We start from the raw sequence: 24198 nt of genomic DNA, 5'->3' as shown, positions 1-24198 counted from the left end.
CTAGTCGACAACCATCACTCGCATGACTAGTAAATCTAGATTGACTATTTATGCGAGTGATGATCGACTAGTATGCTATGAAGTTTTTCGACTAGTATGTTGTGAAATCTAGATTGACAAGTCATGCGAGTTATGGTCGACGTATTAGTATGCTGCGAAGTTTTTCGAATATTATGCTGTGAAATCTAGATTGGCTAGTCATGCGAGTGATGGTCGACTAGTATGCTATGAAGTTTTTCGCATGATGGTCGATTTGTTTTCCCATGGGATGATCACTCGCATAAGAATAAGCTAGATTGACTAGTCATGACTACTGTTGGGGATTTTAGTTAATTGAATTTTTTTGGAATGGCAAAGTAACATTTTCATTTAGAATTGGGGGGATGGCAGTGTGAGCACACCGTCCTGCGCTCCTCCGAGCTGTCGGATGATGCATCTGATGGCTCGGTTCTCATCTTGACAATTGACGATTGAGAGTCGTTCATTGCCGAGATGAGATCTGAGCTGTTGGATGCATGATCCGTCGACTTGGAGGTTGCTGCGCACCTCACTGCACAGTACCAACCCGAAGTCCTTTCATTTATCACAAGGATAACAAAAATAGAATAATAAGAAAAGAAAATATTTAGAGAGCCTCTAAAAGTGTACAATATTCCCCTACTACTGTTACTCGAAAACAAGATCGGCCCAAGGGTTTTTATTGCCCAAGATCTAATAAAAAAAGCATGCCCTTAAAGAGTTAATACTTAACAATTTTTATAGTAACAATCACAATACGAGAAAACCAAACCAATATAAAGTTCTACTAATCATTACGTACAAACACAAAATACAAAGTCTCCAAATAGGTAGAGCCGGCTTATAGCCAAGGCCGGGAAAGCCTACGCTTCCGGCCCCCTAAAAAAAAAAAAAAACGATGGCCCCCAAATTTTTAGGATCCCTAATATATATATATATATAGGTCCCAAAAAAAAATTGCACTAGCCCCCTTTACACAAAATAGGCCAAATTAAAATTTAGGAGCCATAAAATAGGCCCAAATTATGGAATTACTCATTAGAACCACTAGGCGTTAAAATAGAAAAAAGAAAATAAGGCGTATTGCATAGCAAATACATATTCTTTATTTGTTTCGAATTTGCTATTTTGATTTCTTTTAATACTACTACCTTCTTCCTAATTTGTTTGTCCAATTTGGAAAATACAATTTTTTAAGGGAACACAATCATTACACCAATAAACGATCAACTTTCCAAAAGTTGCCCTCCAAACTTTTTGAAAAAAATTACTTTAGTTCAAATGGTAAGGGACAAAAAGAGAATTTTGTGGCTTTTGGTCCTTTGGACTTCTAAAGTGGACAAACATTTTGGGACAAGTAAAAGTCAAAAAGTGGACAAATAAATTGGGACAGAGGGAGTAGAAAAATGCATAAAGGCCTCATTTTCGAAGCGCGCTTCCGGCCCCCGAAAGTCTTGAGCCGGCCTTGCAAATAGGCAAATACATATTATCTCAAAAATGCATGAGTATCACTTGAATTTTACTTGGAGTTGCATTTCTAGAAGCGAATGTATCAATTGGGCATTTTTTTTCATTCTACTGGGTTTAAAAAGAGTTCTACTCAAACCCAAGTAGTAAAAATATTCGAGTGCTCCTAAAATTGAGATTTTTCGGATGCCCAAGACCCAGAACTCTTGGGCCTTGTGCCTGAGCCAACCCTGCTCGCAAACAATTCTTAACCTACCTCTCAGCCTTTCAAAACGATAATTGAATTTTTCATGAAACCAAGACACATAATTTCATGGGTGGTTCTCCTTAATTGTATTCATAATTTTTCCATTTCTCGTTAAGGGGCAGGGGCTGCACATGATCCAGGAAATGGCATTCCGTATATTTTTGTAACCTTCCAAACAAAAACAAGGGGACCAAGGTAGGATTTACTTGCTTTTTCATTGCCATCAATAATTGTGCAAAGACTCTCTTTACCATGGCCAACCGATTTTAATTTTTTGCCAGTAACTTGACCCTTGGTGAGTGGATTAACCTTGGCTAGTGCTTATATATATATATATATATATATATATATATATATATATATATATATATATATATATATATATTACTCTGGTCTTTGGTTTGGTCTTTGGTTTAGCACTTCAAAAATTGATGAAGGAGCTCCAAAACGACATCGTTTTGTGTATCAACACAATACAGTTTTGTAACTCTTCCATCAATTTTTAGAGTACCAAAATCACAATCCTTAGCAAAATTAATGACTAGAAAACTCAAAACAGCTAAAGAGTACTAGACATCCGATCCAGCTCTAGCCAGAATTTGGACTAGTATTGGTCTCCCCGAGTCAACATCCGATTCCAGCACTAGAATTTGGACTAGTATTGGTCTCCCCTTCTACTGTGCCTAAAATACATGGCTACCCAACTACTTACGTCATATGCAATCAATGCATGCAAGTGGGTCTGAAATATTATTGACCAATCCATTCTCATCCATGCAATGAGGAGAGAGAGAGAGAGATTTGAAACTTCACTCATCTTGTTGCCTCCCCTCATTTCTACTTTCGAGAGAGAGATATTTGAAACTTCACTCATTTGCTTCCACTCATTTCTACTTTGTTTGGGTTGCTTTTTGAAAAAAAAAAATTTAGCTCAAAAAATACTCATTATCTCTATTTTCAATCATTATTCATCCTTATTTTCAATTACTATTTTCATTTCTCTCTCTATTTTTCTTCAATCATTACTTCTACTTTCAATCATTACTCTCATTTCTCTTTCTACTCATAGCCCTACAAATGAGATTCAAAATTTCTCTTTCTTTGAACTCGGGATGACAATTCTTCTTGAATATTAGTCGATGTGTGATCAATATTTTCTTCTGTCATAAAAGTAGAAGAGATTGTGTACGGTACACACCTCTAAAAATGGTGTACGATATGCCTTTCGTAATTTGAGCCACAAAATCTCATAAATAACCACAAAATTTCATAACAATAAGTCATAAAATTCGTATTTTGAACCACAAAAAATTGTAAATAACACCACAAAAATTCGTAAAAGAGGACCACAAAATTCGTAAAAGTAAGCCATAAAATTCATAACCTAGAGCTGTCTTTTTTTACTTTTAGCCATCTTTTTTATCACAAAATTTGTAAAAGTAAGCCACAAAATTCATAATTGTAACCACAAAAATACATATACAAACAACCACAAAATCTCATATATGGGGCCACAAAAATTCATAAAAGTAAACCACAAAATTCGTAAGGGTATACCATATACCCATACACACTTTCATAAAGTGAGCCACAAAAACTCATAAATTAAGCCAAAAAACTCATAAAAATGAGCCACAAAGATTGTTCATGATGGTGTGTACCGTAAATTTTTCCTTGTGGAGATAGTCTATAACTTAACCTTGAGGATGGATTCTCTCTTTGAATGTTTCCAACAGAGCCATATGGTATAACAGAAGATTCCGAAATAATTCTTACAAAAACAATTAATAGGACTCCTCACGAATTATGGAAGAGGTTTTGGGGGATATGTGAACGACGTGGTTTTGCTTCTAGATGGCCTAACATGCCCCCAAAACTATATATGTAGTTTTGGGCACGTTGCAAATGGCAGTCTTTCTAGGGCGCTACAGCCTACAGGGACCCGAATTCTTTTTGGATGGCTTAAGTTTATTTTTTGATCAGCAAAAAAAAAAAAACCTTGACCATTCAGAAGGAATAGGAGTACATAGTTTTTAGGGCGCTGCAAATGACAGTCTTTCTAAGGTGCTACCCGAATTTCCCCGGGGAGGCCGAGTCCCTGCAGTGCTTGGAAAGCGATGAAAAAAGCAGCGCCTGAAAACGTCGTCGCTTGGGGCCTAGTCAGTAGTTAGACAGGCCATTCGTTCACCTTTTGCTCCCCTCTCCCATACTTTTATCTTTTGCTCCTCTTTTTATTGTATGGATTATTTTGACCATTAAAATATTATTTTTATGTTAAAGAGTTATCCATTAAAATATTACTTTTTCTCTCTCCCAATCACTCTCTCATCCTCTCTTGTTCTTTATATATGGAGTATTAAACAGTTTTAGAAAAATTAAGTGCTCCAATTTATAATTTGTTTGAATTAGTGAAAAAATTTTATTTTTAAGATCATATTATTTTACAGAATGATGATTAATTTTGTTTCTAGGGCTTTTATAATTAATATATAAACAGTCTAAAAAAATTAAATACTTCAATATTCAATCTTTTTGAACTGGTGCGAAGATCTTATTTTTTGATCATTTTATCCTATAGGGATATAAGGTCATAATTAATTCCGATCTCTTATACTCTCATAATCAAGTATGGACTCGAAAACCCCCTGCCCCGCCCCTCTCTCTCTCTCCCCTAATCACCTGGCAGTAAAAAAGAATAGGACTATATATATAGTCTTCACAGTCAGATATTATATACTGCAAGATCCAGTACTGAAGCTCTCATTCCTCTCCGAAGTAACATATCATGAGGATATTCCCACGAAATTTTGCTTCATTAGCCATTGGAATATTATTCATTTCCTTCACAACTTTTGCCTCGGCAGCCACTCGTCTTCCCCTCGAAGAAGGTATTCAAACATAATTATATTTCATTTATTCAAGAGAGAGATTTAAAATTTATGTTTTCTGCTTTTTTCTTGATTGTTTTCCATATCCCTGTTTTTTTTTCCACATACAACAGGGGGAAATTGTTGTACTTTCCCCATGACTTTCCTCTGTTTTAGATTCCATTTATTTTTTCTTTCTTTTCTTTGGCGTGGCTTTTACAAGTTTCAAACATAACTTTTGGATAATTATAAGCAAAGAAAAATGAGAAAAAGAAACTAGATTTCCTCGAGAAAGATCTTTAATTTTCTTCTTTCACAACCCAAGTAAAATAAAAAGAAGAAAAGTTTTCCTTTGTGTTTTTGTAACTCTGCTTTCCAGATTTGTTTATCCAAAAGATTTTGTCGAGAAATATCTTTAGTTTTCTTCTCTCATAACCAAGTACATTAAACAAAAGAATAGAAATTTTCTGTTGTTTTGTTGTACTCTGTTTTATTTACCCAATTTTTCTTGGAAACTTGTTTGGTTGATGATTCTTGAAACTTACAATTTTTTCATAATTTTCTGGAAACTAGATCATTTTTCTAGGAAAAAAAAAAAACCATTCCGCGAAAACGAATAAGAAAGGAAAATAATGGCTGTTTATATATCCGATATTTAGTGTGGTGCTAATTTGTTTGTAAATTGGTTCTGGAAATTATCAACAGACAATAAATTGTGGGTTTAATTCAACACATATATAAATTTTTTTTTTTACAGTGGAAGCATTGTACGAAATTGGGAAGACATTGGGGAAGACTTGGAATTTCGGTGTGGGTGCTGATCCCTGTAATTATTCCACCAAGAACCCCGACCTAGATAAATTTGGTTTTGAGGATTCGGTCAACTGTACTTGCAATGGCACCGTCTGCAACATTATTCGCATGTCTCTCTCTCTCTCTCTCTCACATACTCTGTTTCTTGGACTGAGTGGATCCAATCCAGTCTAGTATTCTCGCGAGACAAAGATCGTGATGATCCGTCGTATGATTCCTATGTGTGCAAAATGAGAATCTTTAACAACTATGCAAAAAGTATAGTATATCGGTAAATACTTGTTTGAAGAAAAATAGACAATCAGAGTTTTTCTACTTCTCTTGTCACAAATGTGACTCGTTCCAATGATTACGAATGTTCAGTGAACTTGATTTTTGCACGGACGTTAAAAACACGAGACTTACAAAAGAAACTGTTTTGATCGTCAAATAACATGTGACCACTATCCCGTTTTGCGTCACGTAAGGAATCATGTGAGGGATCATTTGATTCAGTATGCTTCTCAACTCTTGAGCTTTTGTGGACCTAAACAATGACCAAAATGGTTCATTTTGTTGAGATTGCCGCGCCAAAAGTCATTTGGACGGGATATCTTTTCCTGGCAACTTAACGAATTTTAGTAGTATTTGAACTTATTTCTAAAACTCGTTAAGTTCCCTATCTAAAAATACTATTTAGAATTGTTCATTTTGAATGAGCTTCAAGTAATTCAATCTTAGGTAATTTAATCTTTTTATAAATCATGAGTCAAACGAGGTGTGTGCAGACCTCTTCGAAAGCTAAAGTGAAATTTCAAAATAATTGAAGCTTATGTTTGTTTATAAAAATAAGTCGATGAACGAGCTTTTAACGAAACAAACTCGACTTCAAATAACTCAACTCGTTTATCAACCCTATCAATAAACATTGTCGAATTCTATGCTAATTCCTACTAGTATTAACCAAATCAAATATAAACAATCTTAGAAAGAATACAAATTAGCCAATTTAAACAGACAATTATCATCTCAATAATTAACCATACTCAAATATTGGTGAAATGCAGAGCATTGAAAGCACAGGATCTTCAGGGCACGCTCCCACCAGAATTGGCGAGACTCACTTACCTCGAAGATATGTAAGTAACCCATATGTCATACCCATAATAAACGGTACGATCTAAATTAATTTGTCATAAATATGGCCAGTACAATACAGTATGGTTTTCAGTCAAATTTTTTTTCGTGTAATTATTCGAGAGAGCAATTACATTAATGACAGTTGTTTCTAATTATTATTTTTTGTCTTTTGTGTTTTTTTTTTAATTTTTTTAGTAGTTTTTTACTTTTCAATTTCTTAATTTTTTACATTTTAAATTCAGGTAAATTACGTTGACCTCCCTTAAGATTTAGATTAATAACCTCCCTTTCAGTGGTTGTCCCTTAATCTAGCTGGAATTTTCATTACTGCCCTGACATGATGAATTTTCACCTCTCCCTTAAAACTATAATAATTTTGGCTAATTCTTTGACCTCATTTCCTCTATTTTTCTAAACCCATCAAAAGCTTTTACGTATTTGACAAGCATTTGCACTCTTATTCCCACAGTGATCTCTCTCGCAACTACCTCAACGGTACAATCCCTCCACAATGGGGTTCCATGAAACTTATCAACATGTATGTATCACCAGTTTTTTTTTTTTTTATCTCTCTCTATGCGAATACTTAAATGTTTACATGTTTATGTATCGTATCTTGAGGACTTTCTTGTTCTTGATTCCTTATTTGTCAAAATGCAGCTCCCTCCTTGGAAACCGATTAACTGGTCCAATCCCAATGGAGTTTGGAAACATCGGCACGCTTGCAACTCTGTAAAATAATCTGTTTACGCATTTCAATTCATGATTATTGATGTGGAAATATTAATTGATTTAAATTGCTTAGGTTATGAATTTTGATATTTGTAGAAGCCTGGAGTTCAATCAGTTGTCTGGACCAATTCCTCCAAAGCTTGGGAGTCTTCCTCTCTTATGGAAACTGTAAGACCCATGTTGGCTTGGTGTATTTATTTTTATTTTATTTTTACAATGTTGGATATACTCGATTACGGTAACATTTTCAGTAGTCTCTATCAGAGCAAGAGCAACTTGTCGGATATCGAATACGACTTTGGAACGACTAGAAAATAACAAGAATGAAACCATTCTTTTTGAACAACATACATTGTATGAGAAAGTCAGCGAATGCACCTGACACTGCAATTGGGTCAATAACCATTTTGCAATCACCAATGATGTAGTGCCACATTTGCATGTTGTTACACACTTTGATGTGTTAGTAGATTTGCTCAAATGGTATAATGATAGTGTGGAGGGAAGACCCAACGGGTGGCCCCAGTGTGAAAGGCTACTTTATACTCACCAAGGATGGCCTTTTCATGTGATCCTAAATATGAAAAAACTGTTTACATTTATTGCCATACGCACCTCCCTCTAACAACTTTAGCTTTTAGCTATTTTACATTCTTATCAGGTGTGATTGTGTGTCTAAGCCTCAAACCTTTAAATCTTATGTCTTAGGTTATCGCGATATGTGTTCATTTTAGTATGGACGGAAACAGGTCTTCCATAGTTAATCCTCCATACCATATTATTTGTACATTGTCTATTTTCGATACTCGGATCTTCAATTAGATCAACAAATAGTATACTTATGTGAGTTCGTTTTTGTAATTTTTCTCACCAAAATGCATTAACTTGTTGATTCCTTCTATTTAGGGAAAATTTTAAATACCCCCCAACCTTTACCCTAAAATTCAATTAGACTCCCAATCTTTTAAAAATTTCAATTTTACTTCCAACGTTATCTTCCGTTAAATCAAAACACCCCCTTTCGTCCGAACTACTAATGGATTTTGTTAAAAGCTCTATTAAATAGCGTCCCAATCGAATTTCGATGATCCGAGCTGCTCAATGTGTTCAAAACGTGATTTTAAGGGTACTAGCGAGAAATCAGCAAAAAAAATGATCGGGAAGGGCTTCATATGAACAATTTTTTTTGAATAGTTCAATGAAAACGGTTCAAATGAAGCCCTTTCCAATCATTTTTTTTTGTTGATTTCTTACGGGTACCTTTAAAATCAAGTTCTAATCACATTGAGCGGCTCGGATTATTGAAATTTTTTATCGGAAAAGGGGAGGTGCAGACTGAAGCAAAATCTGGACGTTCGGACTTGAACAAAATCCGGATCGATCCGCACCTCCTCTTTCCCAATCGAATTTCAATGATCTGCGCTGCTCAATATGATTAAAATGTGATTTTAAGGGTACCCACGATAAATCAACAAAAAATTGATTGGGAAGGGCTTCATTTGAACAGTTTTTTATTGAATAGTTCAATAAAAAACTGTTTAGATGAAGTCCTTTCCGATCATTTTTTTTACTGATTTCTCGTAGGTACCCTTAAAATCATATTTTGAACACATTGAGAGGCTCAGATCATCGAAATTCGATCGGGACGCTATTTAACGGAGTTTTAAAAAAAATCTGTTAGTCATTCGGACGGAAGGGGGCGTTTTGATTAACGGAAGATAACTTATGGAGTAAATTTGAAGTTTTTAAAAGATTGAGAGTCTAATTGAATTTTGGTGTAAAGATTGGGGGGTATTTTGAAATTTTTCCCTTTATTATGGGAAAATAGACAAATAATATGGGACAAATGGAGCCTTTGTATATATAATGCATGGTACTCTAGTCTCCTAGATTATATGTTGGGAAGTTATTGAGAAATGTACTTCAAATCAAATGGGATAAAGAAAGCAACACGCAATTCCTATTTCAAAAAGTATCATGAAATTAGAGGATTGAAATATCGTGATCTGATCTAGTACTGTTGGATACGCATCCCACACCCTTACCAAACTTTCACCGACATGGGTAATTACTTTGAGATTCCATGTTATATAGCCTAGATTTTTAAGAACAATTGATCACTGGTTGGCTGCATTTTATTGTTGAAGGCATTTGACTTCAAACAATTTTACCGAGGAGCTTCCGAAAGAACTTGCGAAGCTTAGTACTTTGAAGGACTTGTAAGTTCATTTTCTATCAATTCAAAATTTGGAATTCTTAAATTAGGCATGGCTTTTGAAATTCCTTTGAATTATCAATTAATTCCTTAGTTTAATGCAGTCGGATCGGTAGCAACTACTTTACTGGAAAGATACCAGATTTCATCCAAAACTGGATAAATCTCACCAGATTGTGAGTGTTTGACCTTTTTGATTTATTCAATGGTTGTTTAGCTTTAGAATATTTACTTGACCTTGTTTCTGTTTCGATCCTGATGTATGCAGAGATATTCAAGGTAGTGGTTTGGATGGACCAATTCCTCCTGGCATTCATCTTTTGACAAAATTATCCGACTTGTGAGTGAAAGCAGAACCATCTAATCCCATGGCTTTTACGCGTGCCACAATATTGTATGGTTGATTCTTTTTTAAATGCAGGAGAATCAGTGATTTAAATGGTTCCCAACCATCTTTTCCCTCCGTTAATTTGACAAGCCTGAAGACATTGTAAGTTGATTTCTTCTTTGGAACCCTCTTTAAAGGATATACCAGTTTGTTGCTGATTTGAAGTGCTATGAGTTGTTTGTGTTGCAGGATTTTGAGGAGTTGCAATATTAGTGGCCCCTTACCTAAATACCTCGGAACAATGACAAACTTGAAGCTATTGTTAGTAAATATATGCCTTTTCCACTTTTTTATTTGCATATAACTGGTAACTTCTCTTTAAAGGCCCCTTGCCCGATAGCGTCGTGGAGAATTGTTTGTATCTTCGAAACTCTCAGAAGTTCATAACAAGCCATTGATAGATAGAGTTCATCCCACTCATTTTGTGCACAATACTTTTATAAAGGGTAAATTTCACTTACATATCCCCTCCGGTTTTTGACAAATACAGAAACCTCCCCTGATGTTTTTGAAATTGCACTGACCTCCCCTCTGCTGTAGTTGTCGCTTGCAGATTCCCCCATGCCATTAGGAGACCATTACTAAGTACTGGAAATCGGTGACGTCACCAACTAAACCTGTTCTTTTTACCCATTTTACACTTTTAGAATGATGGTTTGACATGAATGCCCTTCTAAACTCAATTTAAAAGACATTAATGTTCCCAATCATTATTTCTTAAAAGAGTTTTATACATATGTAGGAACATAAAAAAACAAGGGAGAAACAACACTCGTTCATTTTATTATTGTGAGATTTATACAAGACTCGTTTGTAAAATTCAACTAAGAAAAAAAAACAACCCTCCTTCATTTTTATCATGAATTTAGTTGCCACGGTTAAAGAAAATGAGACAAGGGAGAAACACATTGTAGATAAAAATAAAAATACTCTCGTGCATAACTTTTTAATTTGCACTAATATGGATGTCTTAATATGCTGTTTAAGTTATTAAATATCTAAAAACTATTTAAAAAATTCTTCTAACAATTATAAATCACGTGTGGGTCTAATTATAATAGTTGATAACATGTTAACTCAATATTCAATCAATTTCCTTGACTTGTTAGTGAATAATAAACAAAAAGTGTAAGAAATTACATAAGAAAAGATTTTTTTTTTCAGGAGAGGTATATGTTATTATTACAAATCTCATGGGAGGTCATTGAAGGGGTAGAAAAGTAAATTAACAATTTCCGTTAATAGAAGTTACCCTACAAGACTGATAGGGGAGGTCAGTGCAATTTTAGAAACGCTAGTATTTGCCAAAGACCTCTAGGGAGGTAGGTGAAATTTAGCCTTTTATAAACTACCAAGTGAAATAATGGACGCAACTGTGGTTGAAGATGACTACAGTATGCCAGCTTTGTGAGAATTGAAACATATGCCAGCTTTGTGAGAATTGAAATCATTTTGATTCTTAACGTCTAGTTATTTTTCTTGCAGAGACTTGAGCTTTAACAACCTGAGTGGGGAGATTCCGAGCAATTTCATTGATCTGTCAAAAATAGATAATATGTATGGATACCAACATCTTATATACTTTTTAGTATTCTTTATTTTATTGGCCAACTGGTACCATTTGAAAATGATTGTACAATTCAATCTATACCTGTAGCAAATTTAATTAGAGAACTTGACAGCGGCCCAAAGTAACCATGCACCCTTCTTTATCCAACAAGTCAACACCTGTAACATGAGAATCAAGATGTAGATAATTAGGCGCTTTGTGAGCCTCCAGAAGAGCTAGAATCTCATAATACTAACTTTTGTCTGCAATAGAGAAGAAAAGAAAGGGACTCTCCTATTCTGCATGTACAACAAAAATAGAGTCACTTTTGAGGCTAAATTAGGTTTACTTTATATTGTCTTCAATGAGGAGGACACTTGTTTTATAGCAGATAATTTCAAGGGAAGAATCAATTCCGTATTTGATCAAGAAGAAGTTAGTTTTCAACTATCGACAATTCTTGACTGTCTTATCAATTGATCATGCTTAATATGTTTTTAAGTTTAGTATCCATGGCCAAAAGTAGGATTTGGGCTTGCAATCCCAAACTTGGAGCCAAATTCAACGAATAGTAAGTCAAAATGCATGTATCAAGTGTTCCATTTTGAAATGCTTGCATTGTTAATAACTTCATATAGACAATTGTTTGATTCATGATTTATTTTTCGCCACAATACTCGTGCTCTTGTACGTGAAAAAGCACATAGCCAGAGTGAATCATTAAGACTGGTTTTCGTTGTAGGTATTTAACTGGGAACTTACTAAATGGATCTGTGCTTCCTTGGATGCTGGCAACTCGAAAGTACATGTAAGTTAGCTTCCTAAACTACTTTTATCATGTCTATGTTATGCAATATTCAATTCTCCTGCTGTCACACTGTAAATTACGTATTAGTTTCTTTGCATTTGGTCTTTCTGGTGGGTGTGAAGTGCATTTTTGATCGATAAACCATTTAAGTGTCTGAAGATATAGATTATTAATACCTTATGGTCTTGGTCATTCTATGAAAGAATGCATTCCTAGTTTCTAATTAAGCTTTACTTCTCTTGAGAATATCTTAAATGCATTTTTGGACAGCCGTTCTCATTTGCATACTTATCTATAGCAGAAGCTGAAATAGGGCATCAAAATGTTAGAAGCATTGACAGAAATACAATATTGCGGCCCTTTATTGTATCAGGGTGGTGCATATAGCAATTAAGATTTCAAGCGATTAATTGACATGGCTGGGCAAACAATTCTAGTACACTAGATAAATTGAATGGGAAGTCAACACTTAGATGTTTAGTATTTTTCTACCCTGAAGGCTGATATTGTTGGTGAGGAAATACTTGGGGCAAAATTACTTGATTAGAAGGCCAAGCTGTTACTTTCGTTCTAATTATGTTATCTTCTTAAATGCATGAACGTATTCCTATCTTTCGTGACATTCAACTAATGGGTAAATCACGGTGTGAATTCTTTATGCAGTGATCTTTCATATAACAACTTTAGCTTTGAGACGTCCCAAGTTTGCCCACAGGGGAATACGTAAGATCTTATTACTCAGTCATTGTAATACGATACGTGAGGTATTCACTTTCTCCATTTCACTACAGGAACTTGTTTGGAAGCTCTTCAAAGGGTAATTTTTCGTAAGTTCCTAAACCTTGATCATGGTAATTCTGTTGCTTGCATAATTTGTTTCATTGTCGCTTCAATTTTTTATGGGGGTAAGTATTATTGCTACAGTTTATTTCTTGTTTGCGTCTCTCCTAGAAGTGTAAGGTATAATGCTGAATAATTCAAGATCTCATATTGTTTTTCCAGTGGAAATGCCCCCTGTTTGAGCTTGAGAGACTTTCCCTGCAATAAAAGTAAGTTAAAAATATTTTCATTCTGTAGACTGCTGTTTTGATGTCATCGCTATTGGTAATTCATGTTGTCATTTGTACTATAAAGAAAGACGTAAGTAGCATAGGAGTAGACATGGGACATGCACCCAACTTGACATGAATTTGTGGACATAGACAAATCCTTAAAATAGTATGTTCGACACTGTGGACATTGAAATGGATTCCTAATTATGTATCTGAAATGCAGACCATGATTGAAACTTACAAAGCGTGCAACCAAATATGCCTATTATAGAAGATGAACGTATTCCTATTTTAAATACAATTATACCACATTTATACACAGCTACAATCTTGTTATATCCTTCTCGGATATTTTGATTCTTTAAATGTAAAGAAAATGTCCATCACAAGCGTTACTTGTCTCTCTCTCTACTTGTTCATACTTTCTGAAGAAAGGCTGGAACATTTTGTCACACCTCACCCTGGGCTAGCACTCTAATGAGCCCAATCCGACGCGAGGGTGCAACATCAACCACCAACCCATTCCTATAATTTGAGTTCTAGCAATTACGTTAATCAACAGACATTTTATTGATAACACACAAAATATAACGTTCTTACAAACACAGCGAAAGTCTCAACAAAGCAAATTAACTATACAATGAACTAAATATTAACATAGGCTGCAACTACACCCCTATCTACAGCATCACGCCAAAACTCGTCCAACCACCTCGACACGCTACCCTAAGCGAGGGTACAACCACATGACGATCAGCAGTGGATATCTACAATGCCTGCAAAAACTGGATTCCATAATGGAATCTGGGAGTGTTTACGAAACATGGATGCAATCCCATATTAAATATACAGCCTAAAGATAATCCCAACTTGTCAAACAGTTAATCAAGCAATTAAAAGCAACACCGGGCACACAACCAATAATTTAAGGCATAAAAGCGTTTTTCGACATTTCAAAGACTACTTTCAGCAACCTATACACAGATTCTGCACCTTAAATTCATATTTCCTGTACCTAACTTTAGTTTCCAGCACGTTTAGATCAATTTCCTGCACTTTAAACCATAATTTTCAGTTCATAGATCATGCTTCTTGCTCTAAGGTGCCGTTCCAGCAAACAAGAATTCAGATTTTAATATTTTCGGCAACCTAGTACCAAGATCAATTCTTAGCATTAAATTCTATTGCTTCTAATCACAAATATCAGTTCATAAGGAAAAAGAGACAATGAATTGTACAAATTTGATTTCTAGGGCACCCAAAACCCACTTGCTTTCAGAACCCCCAAACAATTCAAACACAAGAACCTGTAAATTAATTACCATACGTAGGAATTAGAAGTTACTTACCATAATTAAGGTTTCAATCTCCCACGCCCCCCCCCCCCCCCCGCTCTCTCTCTCTCTCTTCTAACGAAGAGCAACCTTCCCCTTCGGGTTTCTTCTTTTTTTTTTTCAATGAAAAAAAACACACACACGGCACACATGCACAATACTTGGAAAAAAAATTACACTTCGGCCCTTTAAGTTACTAAAGTATAACATTAAAGCACCTCATAAGTAAAGGGTGTTACACATTTCAAGCCTCCAAGGGTAACCCTCTTATCACCGATTATTATCATCTAGATATGGTTTCTATTGTGATGTGCTTGCGTTGTTTACGTAATGTGCTAGGAGCTTCCATGATGTGTCTCAAAATTTAAAAACCTGTATGTAAATTGTAGCTATTTTGTCAAACACATTCATAGAACTTGGAGTTTAGAAGAACCTTTGTTGTTTGGTATGGCAAAGCCTCTCTTTAGAAAGTTCTATGCTATTTATTAAACGGTAGACATGATCATGTTATGTTTTATCAGATTGGTCTTCATTCCACATAAATTGCGGTGGTCAAAAAGTATCTCTTAATGGAAATATGACATATGAAGATGATGAAGATCAAGGTGGGCCTGCAAATTCAAATTACCGAAGTACAACAAACTGGGCATTTAGTAGCACTGGCAACTTCATGGAGGATAATCGCACTAAAAAGTCTTTTACTTTGACAAATTCATCAATACTTTCTATGAAAAATTCCGAGTTGTACAAGGATGCACGGATTTCGCCCATATCACTGACGTACTATGGGTTCTGTCTAGTAAATGGAAACTACACCGTAAACCTTCACTTTGCAGAAATTATGTTCAATGATGGCAAAACCTTTAGCAGCCTTGGAAGACGTATATTTGACATTTACATTCAGGTAAGTTTCATTTTCTGTTTTTTCCCCCTCCTTTTCTTGGTTCAATGTTGCAGAATAGGTACTGTTAAGTGAGTGAGTTCTGTTGTGGAATCGACCTAACACACACACACACACACAACATCGCATGAAGAATTAATCAAGCAAAGAACATAAACAGAAAAGTGCGATGCAGAAAGTTCACGTGATTCTCCCATGGGGAAATTGGGTACATCCACAGCTCACCAGTTTTCACTATTTATCGAATGAATGAATGTACTAGTTATATTGGTTGCGTATAGTACATAATATATCCTAGGATTTTATATCACCAATTACCGTAATGTCTTTGTCTAGGTTTTGGGGCACTCCCCCCCAGGCCCTTACTAACTTAGCGAAGCAGTAAATCAAAGCCGAATCATGCTTCCGGAACCCAGAAGGTTCTTTCTAATTATGTGGATTTTTAATTTTAGAAGAAGATTAAATTTGCATGCAATTTAGTACTCCCTCTATCCCATTCTGCTAGTCCCTTTTGTGAGATGCAACTTCTTGAGGGAGCATGTGATTAGTGTAATTGAGTTCAAATTTCGTAGCATTGATTCCAACAAATCCCTTTTACTCTCATTTGTTAATACTTTTATCATCACTTATGAAGGTAAGTTTTAAAATTAGATAAACAAAGGTTTTGTGAGTTGGTAAGGAGGAAGAAAATGGAATAGAGGACTAAAACTGAGGTATAGAGGGAGTGTTTCACCTCTCGGCTCTCATGGATGCGAATTCAATAGTTTTTAAAAATCAAGAAAGCTTAACAAAACAACATATGACCTCATAAGAAAATTGTTGTAGGGAAAGCGAGTGCAGAAGGATTTTAACATTGTGGATGAAGCAGGAGGCATTGGTAAGGAAGTCATAAAAAATTATACTGCAAATGTGACTAATGGTACACTGGAGATCCGCTTGTATTGGGCCGGAAAAGGGACAACCGGTCTCCCCGTTAGAGGAGTTTATGGTCCTCTCATTTCAGCTATTTCTGTGGACAACCCTGGTAAGCTGAATAGAACTCTTTTGGACTTCAAGTTTCTTTGTGATTTCTTGGGATAATGTTTGGGACAGAAAATGTGTTCACTATTTTTAGATGTGCTAATCGGTTGTTGACATCAAGGAGATGAATTAAGGAAAATAAAGTCTTTTTTCATGGTGGATTTATGGGGAACCATGTGGAATTATTCATAATATCGTATGAAATGTTCCCTTGACCTTTTTGCTCTCTTCTTTCCAAAACTTTGGGATGTTAAGAGATGAACTCCAGTCAAGGGTAAAATTGTTCACTATGAATTTCCATGAACATAATGGAACGCTTTTTTTTGTTGATCTTGTTTTCATAGCTAGGCTGTAATCTGTAGAAGTAGATAACTAGCCATGACATAAACAGAGATCGTTTCACATTCATTAGACAAATGGATATGCTTTTATCCTTTGGCTGATACTGTCTCACTGGAATGTTTAACCAAACAATTCAAAATTAGGTGTTAATTTGGGTACCTTAGTTTCAGCTTTCAAGGCATCTCATTAGCAAACATAACTTTGTGTTAATAGATTACTGGCTAAAAGGTTTCATACATCTTTTGAAATGCATACGAACATGTTAAAGGGTGCATGTGTGAAGTAACTCATTTCACCTGGAATTAAATTTATTATCGGTAGTAGTAAATTTGTGCTCATTAAACTGTTTATCACCGTAATTAATAGTATCATATTATCGGTCATCCCAATGCACAAATCTCTTGCACTTGCAGGGTGTGGGAAAGGTTGTAGGAAGAAATCTGAAATCCTTACCACACATTTTTTTGTGGCAAATAGCTATTGCCATTGTGCAAAGTCAAAACCTCTTATATTATCTCATTTTTCATTTTTTCCCTCCTCTATGCAGATTATAAACAGCCACCAGAAGGTTCAGGACATACAAAAGGAATATCTGCAGGCGCTGTGGTGGGTATCGTGGCTGCGACAGCTTTTGTTATCATCCTGCTTCTTGGTATTCTTTGGTGGAGAGGATTTCTAATCCGTAAAGACACAATGGATCAAGGTATTTGATACAGTAAAATTGTACTGCATAGATATTTCCTTACCATGTCCATTTTCCATCTTTCTGACTTATCTGATATTTCTCGGTTTTTATTCAAATCTTTTGTCCCTTGACTAGTATGTAACCTTACAATGATGTCTTCATGCATCTCAACTTGTTTAAAGATAATTCATGTTCAAAGCATCGTTCAGATATCAAAACATTCAGCACTTCACTAGCACACTCGAATATTAGGATTATGGCTTGACATTTTTTCCTATATGAATTCTACTTAACTTACTTGGCTTGTTTAACAGATCTAATGGGTCTAGACCTGCAGACTGGTTCATTTACCTTGAGGCAAATCAAAGCTGCCACAAATAATTTTGATGAAGCTAATAAGATCGGAGAAGGCGGTTTTGGTTCAGTATTCAAGGTATCCTACAGGACGTACTCAGATTATTCTCCCGTAATTCATCGTCACATCTAAGTATTGTAATGCATCCTGTCTAATGTGAAAAATCCTTGAACCGTAGGGACTTCTATTAGATGGCACTGTAATTGCTGTCAAGCAGCTTTCTTCCAAATCAAAGCAAGGAAATCGAGAGTTTGTGAATGAAATAGGAATGATTTCTGCTCTGCAACACCCTCATCTTGTAAAGCTGTATGGATGTTGTATCGAGGGAAATCAATTGTTGCTGGTATATGAATACATGGAGAACAATAGTCTTGCACGTGCTTTGTTTGGTAAACTCTAAATCTTTATTCAGCTTCTTTCAATATTATAGCATCCATGCACATACATATTTAGAATGTAATACTTGTTCTGTAACCTTTCGTCAGTTCATTTCAAGGCTTCCAACTTTTAAGGCCCCTTAAAAAGTTGGAATGGAAATTCCCCCTAAATTTCCCGTTTTTAGCTGACTCGTATGTCTATATGCTTGTTCATTTGGTGATTTAAAGGCCCAAAAGAATGCCAGTTGCAATTGGATTGGCCGACAAGGTACAAGATCTGCATTGGCATAGCTAGAGGTTTGGCTTATCTCCATGAAGAATCAAGACTTAAGATTGTCCACAGAGATATCAAGGCCACTAATGTGCTACTTGATAAAAATCTTAACCCAAAGATTTCTGATTTTGGTCTGGCCAAACTTGATGAAGAGGATGATACCCACATCAGCACCAGAATTGCTGGAACCTAGTGAGTCCCCATGCTTCATTCAGTCCATCCTATATTGTTTATGTTTTCACCCTTGTTTTCATACTTTTTAGTTTTTGTTGCCGGTGGATATTCTCTCTCTCTCTCTCTCTCTCTCTCCAATTATAATAGTTCAAATTTGAGTCCTGGAAACAACCTTTCCGCTTGCAAGAAATGTTCCGTACATCCAACCCTTCCCTAAACCTTGCAGTAGTAGGAGCCTCGTGCACTGGGTAACCCTTTTTAGTTATAATAGTTCGTAGGTGCATTGACCATAAACGCGGTTAACCTCTTATGAGATAAGCTGTGGTTTTATGATGTTGTTCCCTATAAATAGCATTACTGGACCACATATCATGCATATAGCTATTAAGTTACCAATTGTCCCAAAAGCTTAAGCTATTAGAAAATGGGATAAACAATGTATATCAAGTTATTCTCACACCCTCCCTCACGTGCAACCCTATCTTGCACGTGGAGATACAAAGCATCCATACTGGAGCTGTGAGACCATCTTAATTTACCAATTGCCCAAAAAGCTTAAGCTGGTAGGAAATACGCGCAACAATGTACACTATTCAGTTCAATAATAGGAAACTTCTACGTGACAATTGTTTACATGCAGCGGATATATGGCACCTGAGTATGCAATGCGTGGTTACTTGACTGACAAAGCAGACGTTTATAGCTTCGGAATAGTCGCATTGGAGATTGTCAGTGGGAGAAGCAACACAAGTTACAGGACAAAGGAGTACTGTTTATATCTTCTTGATTGGGTATGTTGATTACTTCTTTCTAATCTTGCATTTTTGGTTACAACATCTTCCGTCGATATATCAACCATGATGATACAGATTTGGATTCTATCATTAGATTGATACAAATATCAAAATGGGTGGAACATGATGTACTTTACAAATTTTGCTGCTCTGCTTTGAGAGAAAGGCTATATACCTCAACCTTCTTAAACAAGTTGGCATGCGAGCATAAAAATTATAGTAATGCTTAGAGGCATGTAGCTGGACATGGGACATATACATGCAGGTAGGGAGCACATTGACATGACGCCGATATGGGCAGAAGCCAAGGGTATTTCTCAACAAAAAAAAAAAAAAGGAAAAAGGAAGAGATTCGGATACGAATGGGAATATTGCAACACATTACACATTTGTTTCTGTACTTGTATTCGGTATATAAAAAATCGAACATGCATAAACCACCAAAAGTACATACTCATTAAACATAAAAAGAAAAAGGTTATGCTACATGATTCAAGACACTAGATCAAATCGTTAACATCACAATGCAGTAAAGAAGACTAACTTGCTAACCTCATCAACTAACCACAAATATTTTGAACTCAGTAACAACTGTACAGATATACAATCAACAGCATTTTGCGTCTAGACACACGACACAAGCGTCTGAGTTGTGTCAAGGAAAAAAAAATTGAAAAAGGAAAGAGATAAGGCACATACTGTCTGTGCTTCGTAGCAGTAATGTCTATGTTCTTTTTATTGAGAGTCACCTCTATCATGTCTTTGATCTCCATTAAAACAAATGTTCTTCAAATCAAACCCATGCATATCTGGGACTCGAGTTCTAATGTAACGAGCATTTCTCCGTAGGCACTTGTCTTGAAGCAGAAAGGGAACATGATGGAGCTGGTGGATCCTAAGTTGGGTTCAGACTTCAACAAAATAGAGGTCACAGGGATGATAAATGTAGCTCTTATGTGCACCAACGTGTCACCAGCAGTTAGGCCTGCAATGTCTTCAGTTGTCAGCATGCTCGAAGGCAGAACCGTCCCCGAGACGTCACCAGTTCCAGATCCGGATGCCTCCAATGAGCAGATGAAACTGAAGGGAATGATGATTGAGCTTCAAAAAAGCCTTGAGACTGATACAAGTGAAGGCCAAATTCAGATTGTGTCGACTGACGGACCCTTCACTGCTTCTTCTGCGTCTGCTGGTGATCTCTACCCCTACAGTGCTTCTTCTGCATCTGCTGGTGATCTCTACCCACTCAACTGGGACTCCAAAGTTTTGGAAAACCAGTATATTAGATAAGTGCCAGATACTGACATTATTGGTCTTCATGTTTTCGTTTTCTTTTTACAATTTGATCGATCGGTTTTAAGCCTTTTTAGGGGACTAGTAGAGGGGTACGTGCGATGCACGTGGGAGGCCCATGTATGGAAAGTCGTTGCAACTCTGCACATTGCCATTGGCTTTATTATGTCTATCAATATGAACTATTTTTCTCAAATCAATTGAAATTGTATGTCATTGCACAAATGACTTTTTTTTGGGAACATATAGATCATCATATATGTCAATAACAACCCAACAATACAAGACATATAGTTAACCCCATTCTCAAGGCAGCAATGGCTAGGATAAGAGTTGGTCTTTGCTTAGGCTCTGAACCTCGCCTTCCAATAAGGTTGAAACACCCCAAGCGTAGGGCTAGGTCGTCGATAGCATAATATCCGAAAGTCCGGGATCGTACCCACAGAGAATCGAAATATAGCTAGTTTGGATTGTAGGTTTATATGGTAGAGTGCGGCGTTCAAGACGGCCAACTTGATTTTGCTTTAAAAGTGAAAACTAAGGAAAAGACTAGAAATGAGCTTAATTAACTTAAAAGAGGCAAGTCTAGGGATCGTCTATCCCTTGACAAAGGCTGCTACCGGTTCTCGATTATAACTCAAGCGAGAGTCACGACCTCGTGCTCACGCCCGAAAGATTTAACTTTAATGACTACGTTTATCAAAAGATGTGATTAAACGCACTACTACAATAATAGATAAATACCACACTAAGGAGGTTTATAAAGATCACAGTTATCAGTGAATGTGTGATAAAAAGTTGTAGACTAACTTTTTAATCTCAGTTTAAATCAAAAGCTGAGATAAAAAGTGGTGCTTAGCCAAGAAAAGGAGCAAGATAATAGATCTCACTCTTGCGACGAAATAAATTGAAAAAGACCTCACCCTTACAGTGTGATAGAAGACTTTAAGACCTCACTCTTGCGGTGAGATAAAAAAAAAAAAAAGACCTCACCCTTGCGGCGTGATAAAAACCGGAATTTTTGCGTGGGCACTGCTTCTCTCATTTAGGCGCAAATTGGAAAGTTATGTGCTCAAAATGACGTCATTTCACATTAGCCCAAAACAAGCCCTAGTTACCCTTTCCACTCACCCGTTGAAGCTCAGTACTCATTCTCCTAGCCTTTACAGTACATGTTTCATCCCCATCCCTATCCTCACTCGCCGCCGCCTCTTCACCCCATCCTCACTCGCTGCCGCCGCCTTATCTCTCTCCACCACCACTGTGAAGGAAGAAACGGCGCACTCCCTTTTGCGAGTTTGTTATCAGAGAGAGAGAGAGATAGAGAGAGAGCGATCTTCAAATGGAGAAGTCGATCAATCGAAATGGAAAATTCCTAAACCCAACAGGTATTGTTCTTCTCTCTCTAAAGATTTTCTCTGTTCTTTGCAAATCAACAAGTATTTATGCAGTTTAAGTGTTTGCAAGCATTTTGGTTTAGGTTTTTAGTTATTGCTCTTGAAATTTTTTGCTCCGCTTGAAGTTTTGGCTTCTCCAGTTCTTATAGATTTATGGTGTACTTAAGATCTAAAGTACATATTAACAACTTGACAACCACGACCTGGAGATTACGATTGTTGTGCACTTTAGGTTTATGCCCATCCTCATTTACTGTCCATTTCAAGAGTGTGTTTCGTGGTGGAATCCGAATAAAAAGTTAAAAACACCCAAATGACCAAACCAAACCCTCAACATGCATAAGACCCAGTAAAAGATATGGAAAAAATACAAGGAAAAGATTGAGTGGTCAGTGATATGGTGAGGTGGTGAGTAAAGCTCCAGAGTCAAGAAAATTATCAATTGAGCAAATGGGAGTGCTTAATTGGTTAGCGAACCATAACTCAGTCCTAAACTTGCACTGATATCCCGGATTACTTTCTTCAGACACTCAGAGCAGTATGGAGGGAAAAAAACACGAGTGAAGATGCAAGAGTGCACCCAAATTGCAGCAATGCATCAAAATCCTTATCGTGATTGTAGTGATCAATCAACAAAATCTAGTACTTATGTTATATTTCCTGTATATAGTTCTATAACTAAGAGAAAGCGTCCGTTTATAGAAGTTTTTTGTTCTAGTTTTCATAGTTGCTTGTAGTTTGATTTTTTTGGGTTGAGATTATATTAGTGTTCATTCCCCTCCCGAATGAATTCTTTGTGGAAAGGCAAAAAGGGAGAAACGGATAAAGATAGAGATCGGTCCTTGGTGTTAAGTTCATTCTCTTGAAACAAATGGTAAGTTCTCTTTCCGTGGATTTTTGTTAGCTCTATTCATTCACGCAAATTTATATCCAACAGAATTTAAACATGAGTTATTGTTTTCAATAGAATTTTTTTTTCTGGCTTTCTCTTGTCACCTACTTCTTCCATGTGCTTTTAAGTACTCACATGTACTGCGCAGTTGAAACACACCATCAGTAGTGGCTGCACCTTTGTTATCACCCAAAAGTTTCGAGTCTAAGCTCTTCTCCGCGCTTACGCTAAGTTGTTTTGGAGTATTTTTTTTCTTTATCCAATAACTCAAAGTATCATGGCCTGCTTATACGCGTTTCGACTGACCAATCCCACAGTCCTCTTTCTTTTGGAGTATCTAGTTGTTGCTTGGGTGGAGAGATAAGTCTTTCCAGTGTTACCACACAAGAAAAGAAGATCTCTCTAGGATCTGTTGACTTAGTTCTAGGGTTCTTATTTGTGCTTCTATTGTCAGCAACTCCAGGAAAAGGAGCAATGCTGGACATGGTGTAGCCTCAGTCTTGGGATTAGGTCTTGTTAGTATTGTTGTTGTCACTGATATGTTGCTCTCATGCTCTGTACTGATGTAGACTTGTTTTTTTTTCATGTAGTCGCTAATGTAGTTAGTTTTTTACTTTTTTGTTTTCTGCTGGATTTAAGCATTGGAGTTCTTGATGTTGCTACTTTTTGTTTTCTGGTGGATTTAGGCATGCTCTGAGGGACGAAGTGCTTGAAATTGGCTTTAGAGAATGAAGAAGTGCTTGAAATTGGCTTCAAAGAATGAAGAATTCGTTGTAGCTTAGGACATAACTCCGTGCTTGTGGTTCAATTAGTTTTCTTTGTCCTTTTTATTGTTAAGCTTTTGTTCTGCATTTTTTATGCATTTTCAGAAATTTGATTGACGGTAGGTTAATTCAAATGTAGGCTTTCCGGCACGATGTTTCTATCTATGACCTGTTTTGTGCAAGATGCAATATCAGTTATGCATATTTCGTATTGCAATGTCTTTTGTTCTGGAAAAGATAGCTACGGGTTGAATACATATTTTACGTGTATTTATTATTGGTTAGAGATTCGGGCATTCGGGCATTTTTTAAATGCACAAA

The 24198-nt window shown here is 36.2% G+C and overlaps 1 protein-coding gene across 2 annotated transcripts; it reads left to right on the top strand.

Moving 5' to 3' along the window:
- Nucleotides 1-4393: 4393 nt before the first annotated feature.
- On the top strand, nucleotides 4394-21024 carry LOC131322433 (probable leucine-rich repeat receptor-like serine/threonine-protein kinase At3g14840). 2 transcript variants are annotated; one of them, XM_058353763.1, is made up of 24 exons: nucleotides 4394-4620; nucleotides 5357-5522; nucleotides 6459-6530; nucleotides 7001-7069; nucleotides 7192-7263; nucleotides 7360-7431; nucleotides 9411-9482; nucleotides 9583-9654; nucleotides 9747-9818; nucleotides 9900-9968; nucleotides 10056-10127; nucleotides 11352-11423; nucleotides 12158-12223; nucleotides 12887-12946; nucleotides 13015-13050; nucleotides 13226-13272; nucleotides 15131-15513; nucleotides 16336-16534; nucleotides 17441-17575; nucleotides 17872-17990; nucleotides 18091-18301; nucleotides 18518-18755; nucleotides 19378-19528; nucleotides 20381-21024. In XM_058353763.1, exons 1-24 carry the CDS (start codon nucleotides 4518-4520, stop codon nucleotides 20819-20821), a joined length of 3069 nt encoding a protein of 1022 aa, XP_058209746.1. In that variant the 5' UTR covers nucleotides 4394-4517; the 3' UTR covers nucleotides 20822-21024. The 2 variants fall into 2 exon arrangements, with proteins under 2 accessions (XP_058209746.1, XP_058209747.1); XM_058353764.1 differs by having other exon boundaries at nucleotides 17420-17575.
- The last annotated feature ends 3174 nt before the right edge of the window (nucleotides 21025-24198 follow it).

Source organism: Rhododendron vialii, chromosome 4a (genome assembly GCF_030253575.1).
Source record: "Rhododendron vialii isolate Sample 1 chromosome 4a, ASM3025357v1".
Classification (NCBI taxonomy): domain Eukaryota; kingdom Viridiplantae; phylum Streptophyta; class Magnoliopsida; order Ericales; family Ericaceae; genus Rhododendron; species Rhododendron vialii.
Note: the sequence above shows the minus strand (reverse complement) of the source record. Positions and strands in the feature narration are given on the sequence as shown.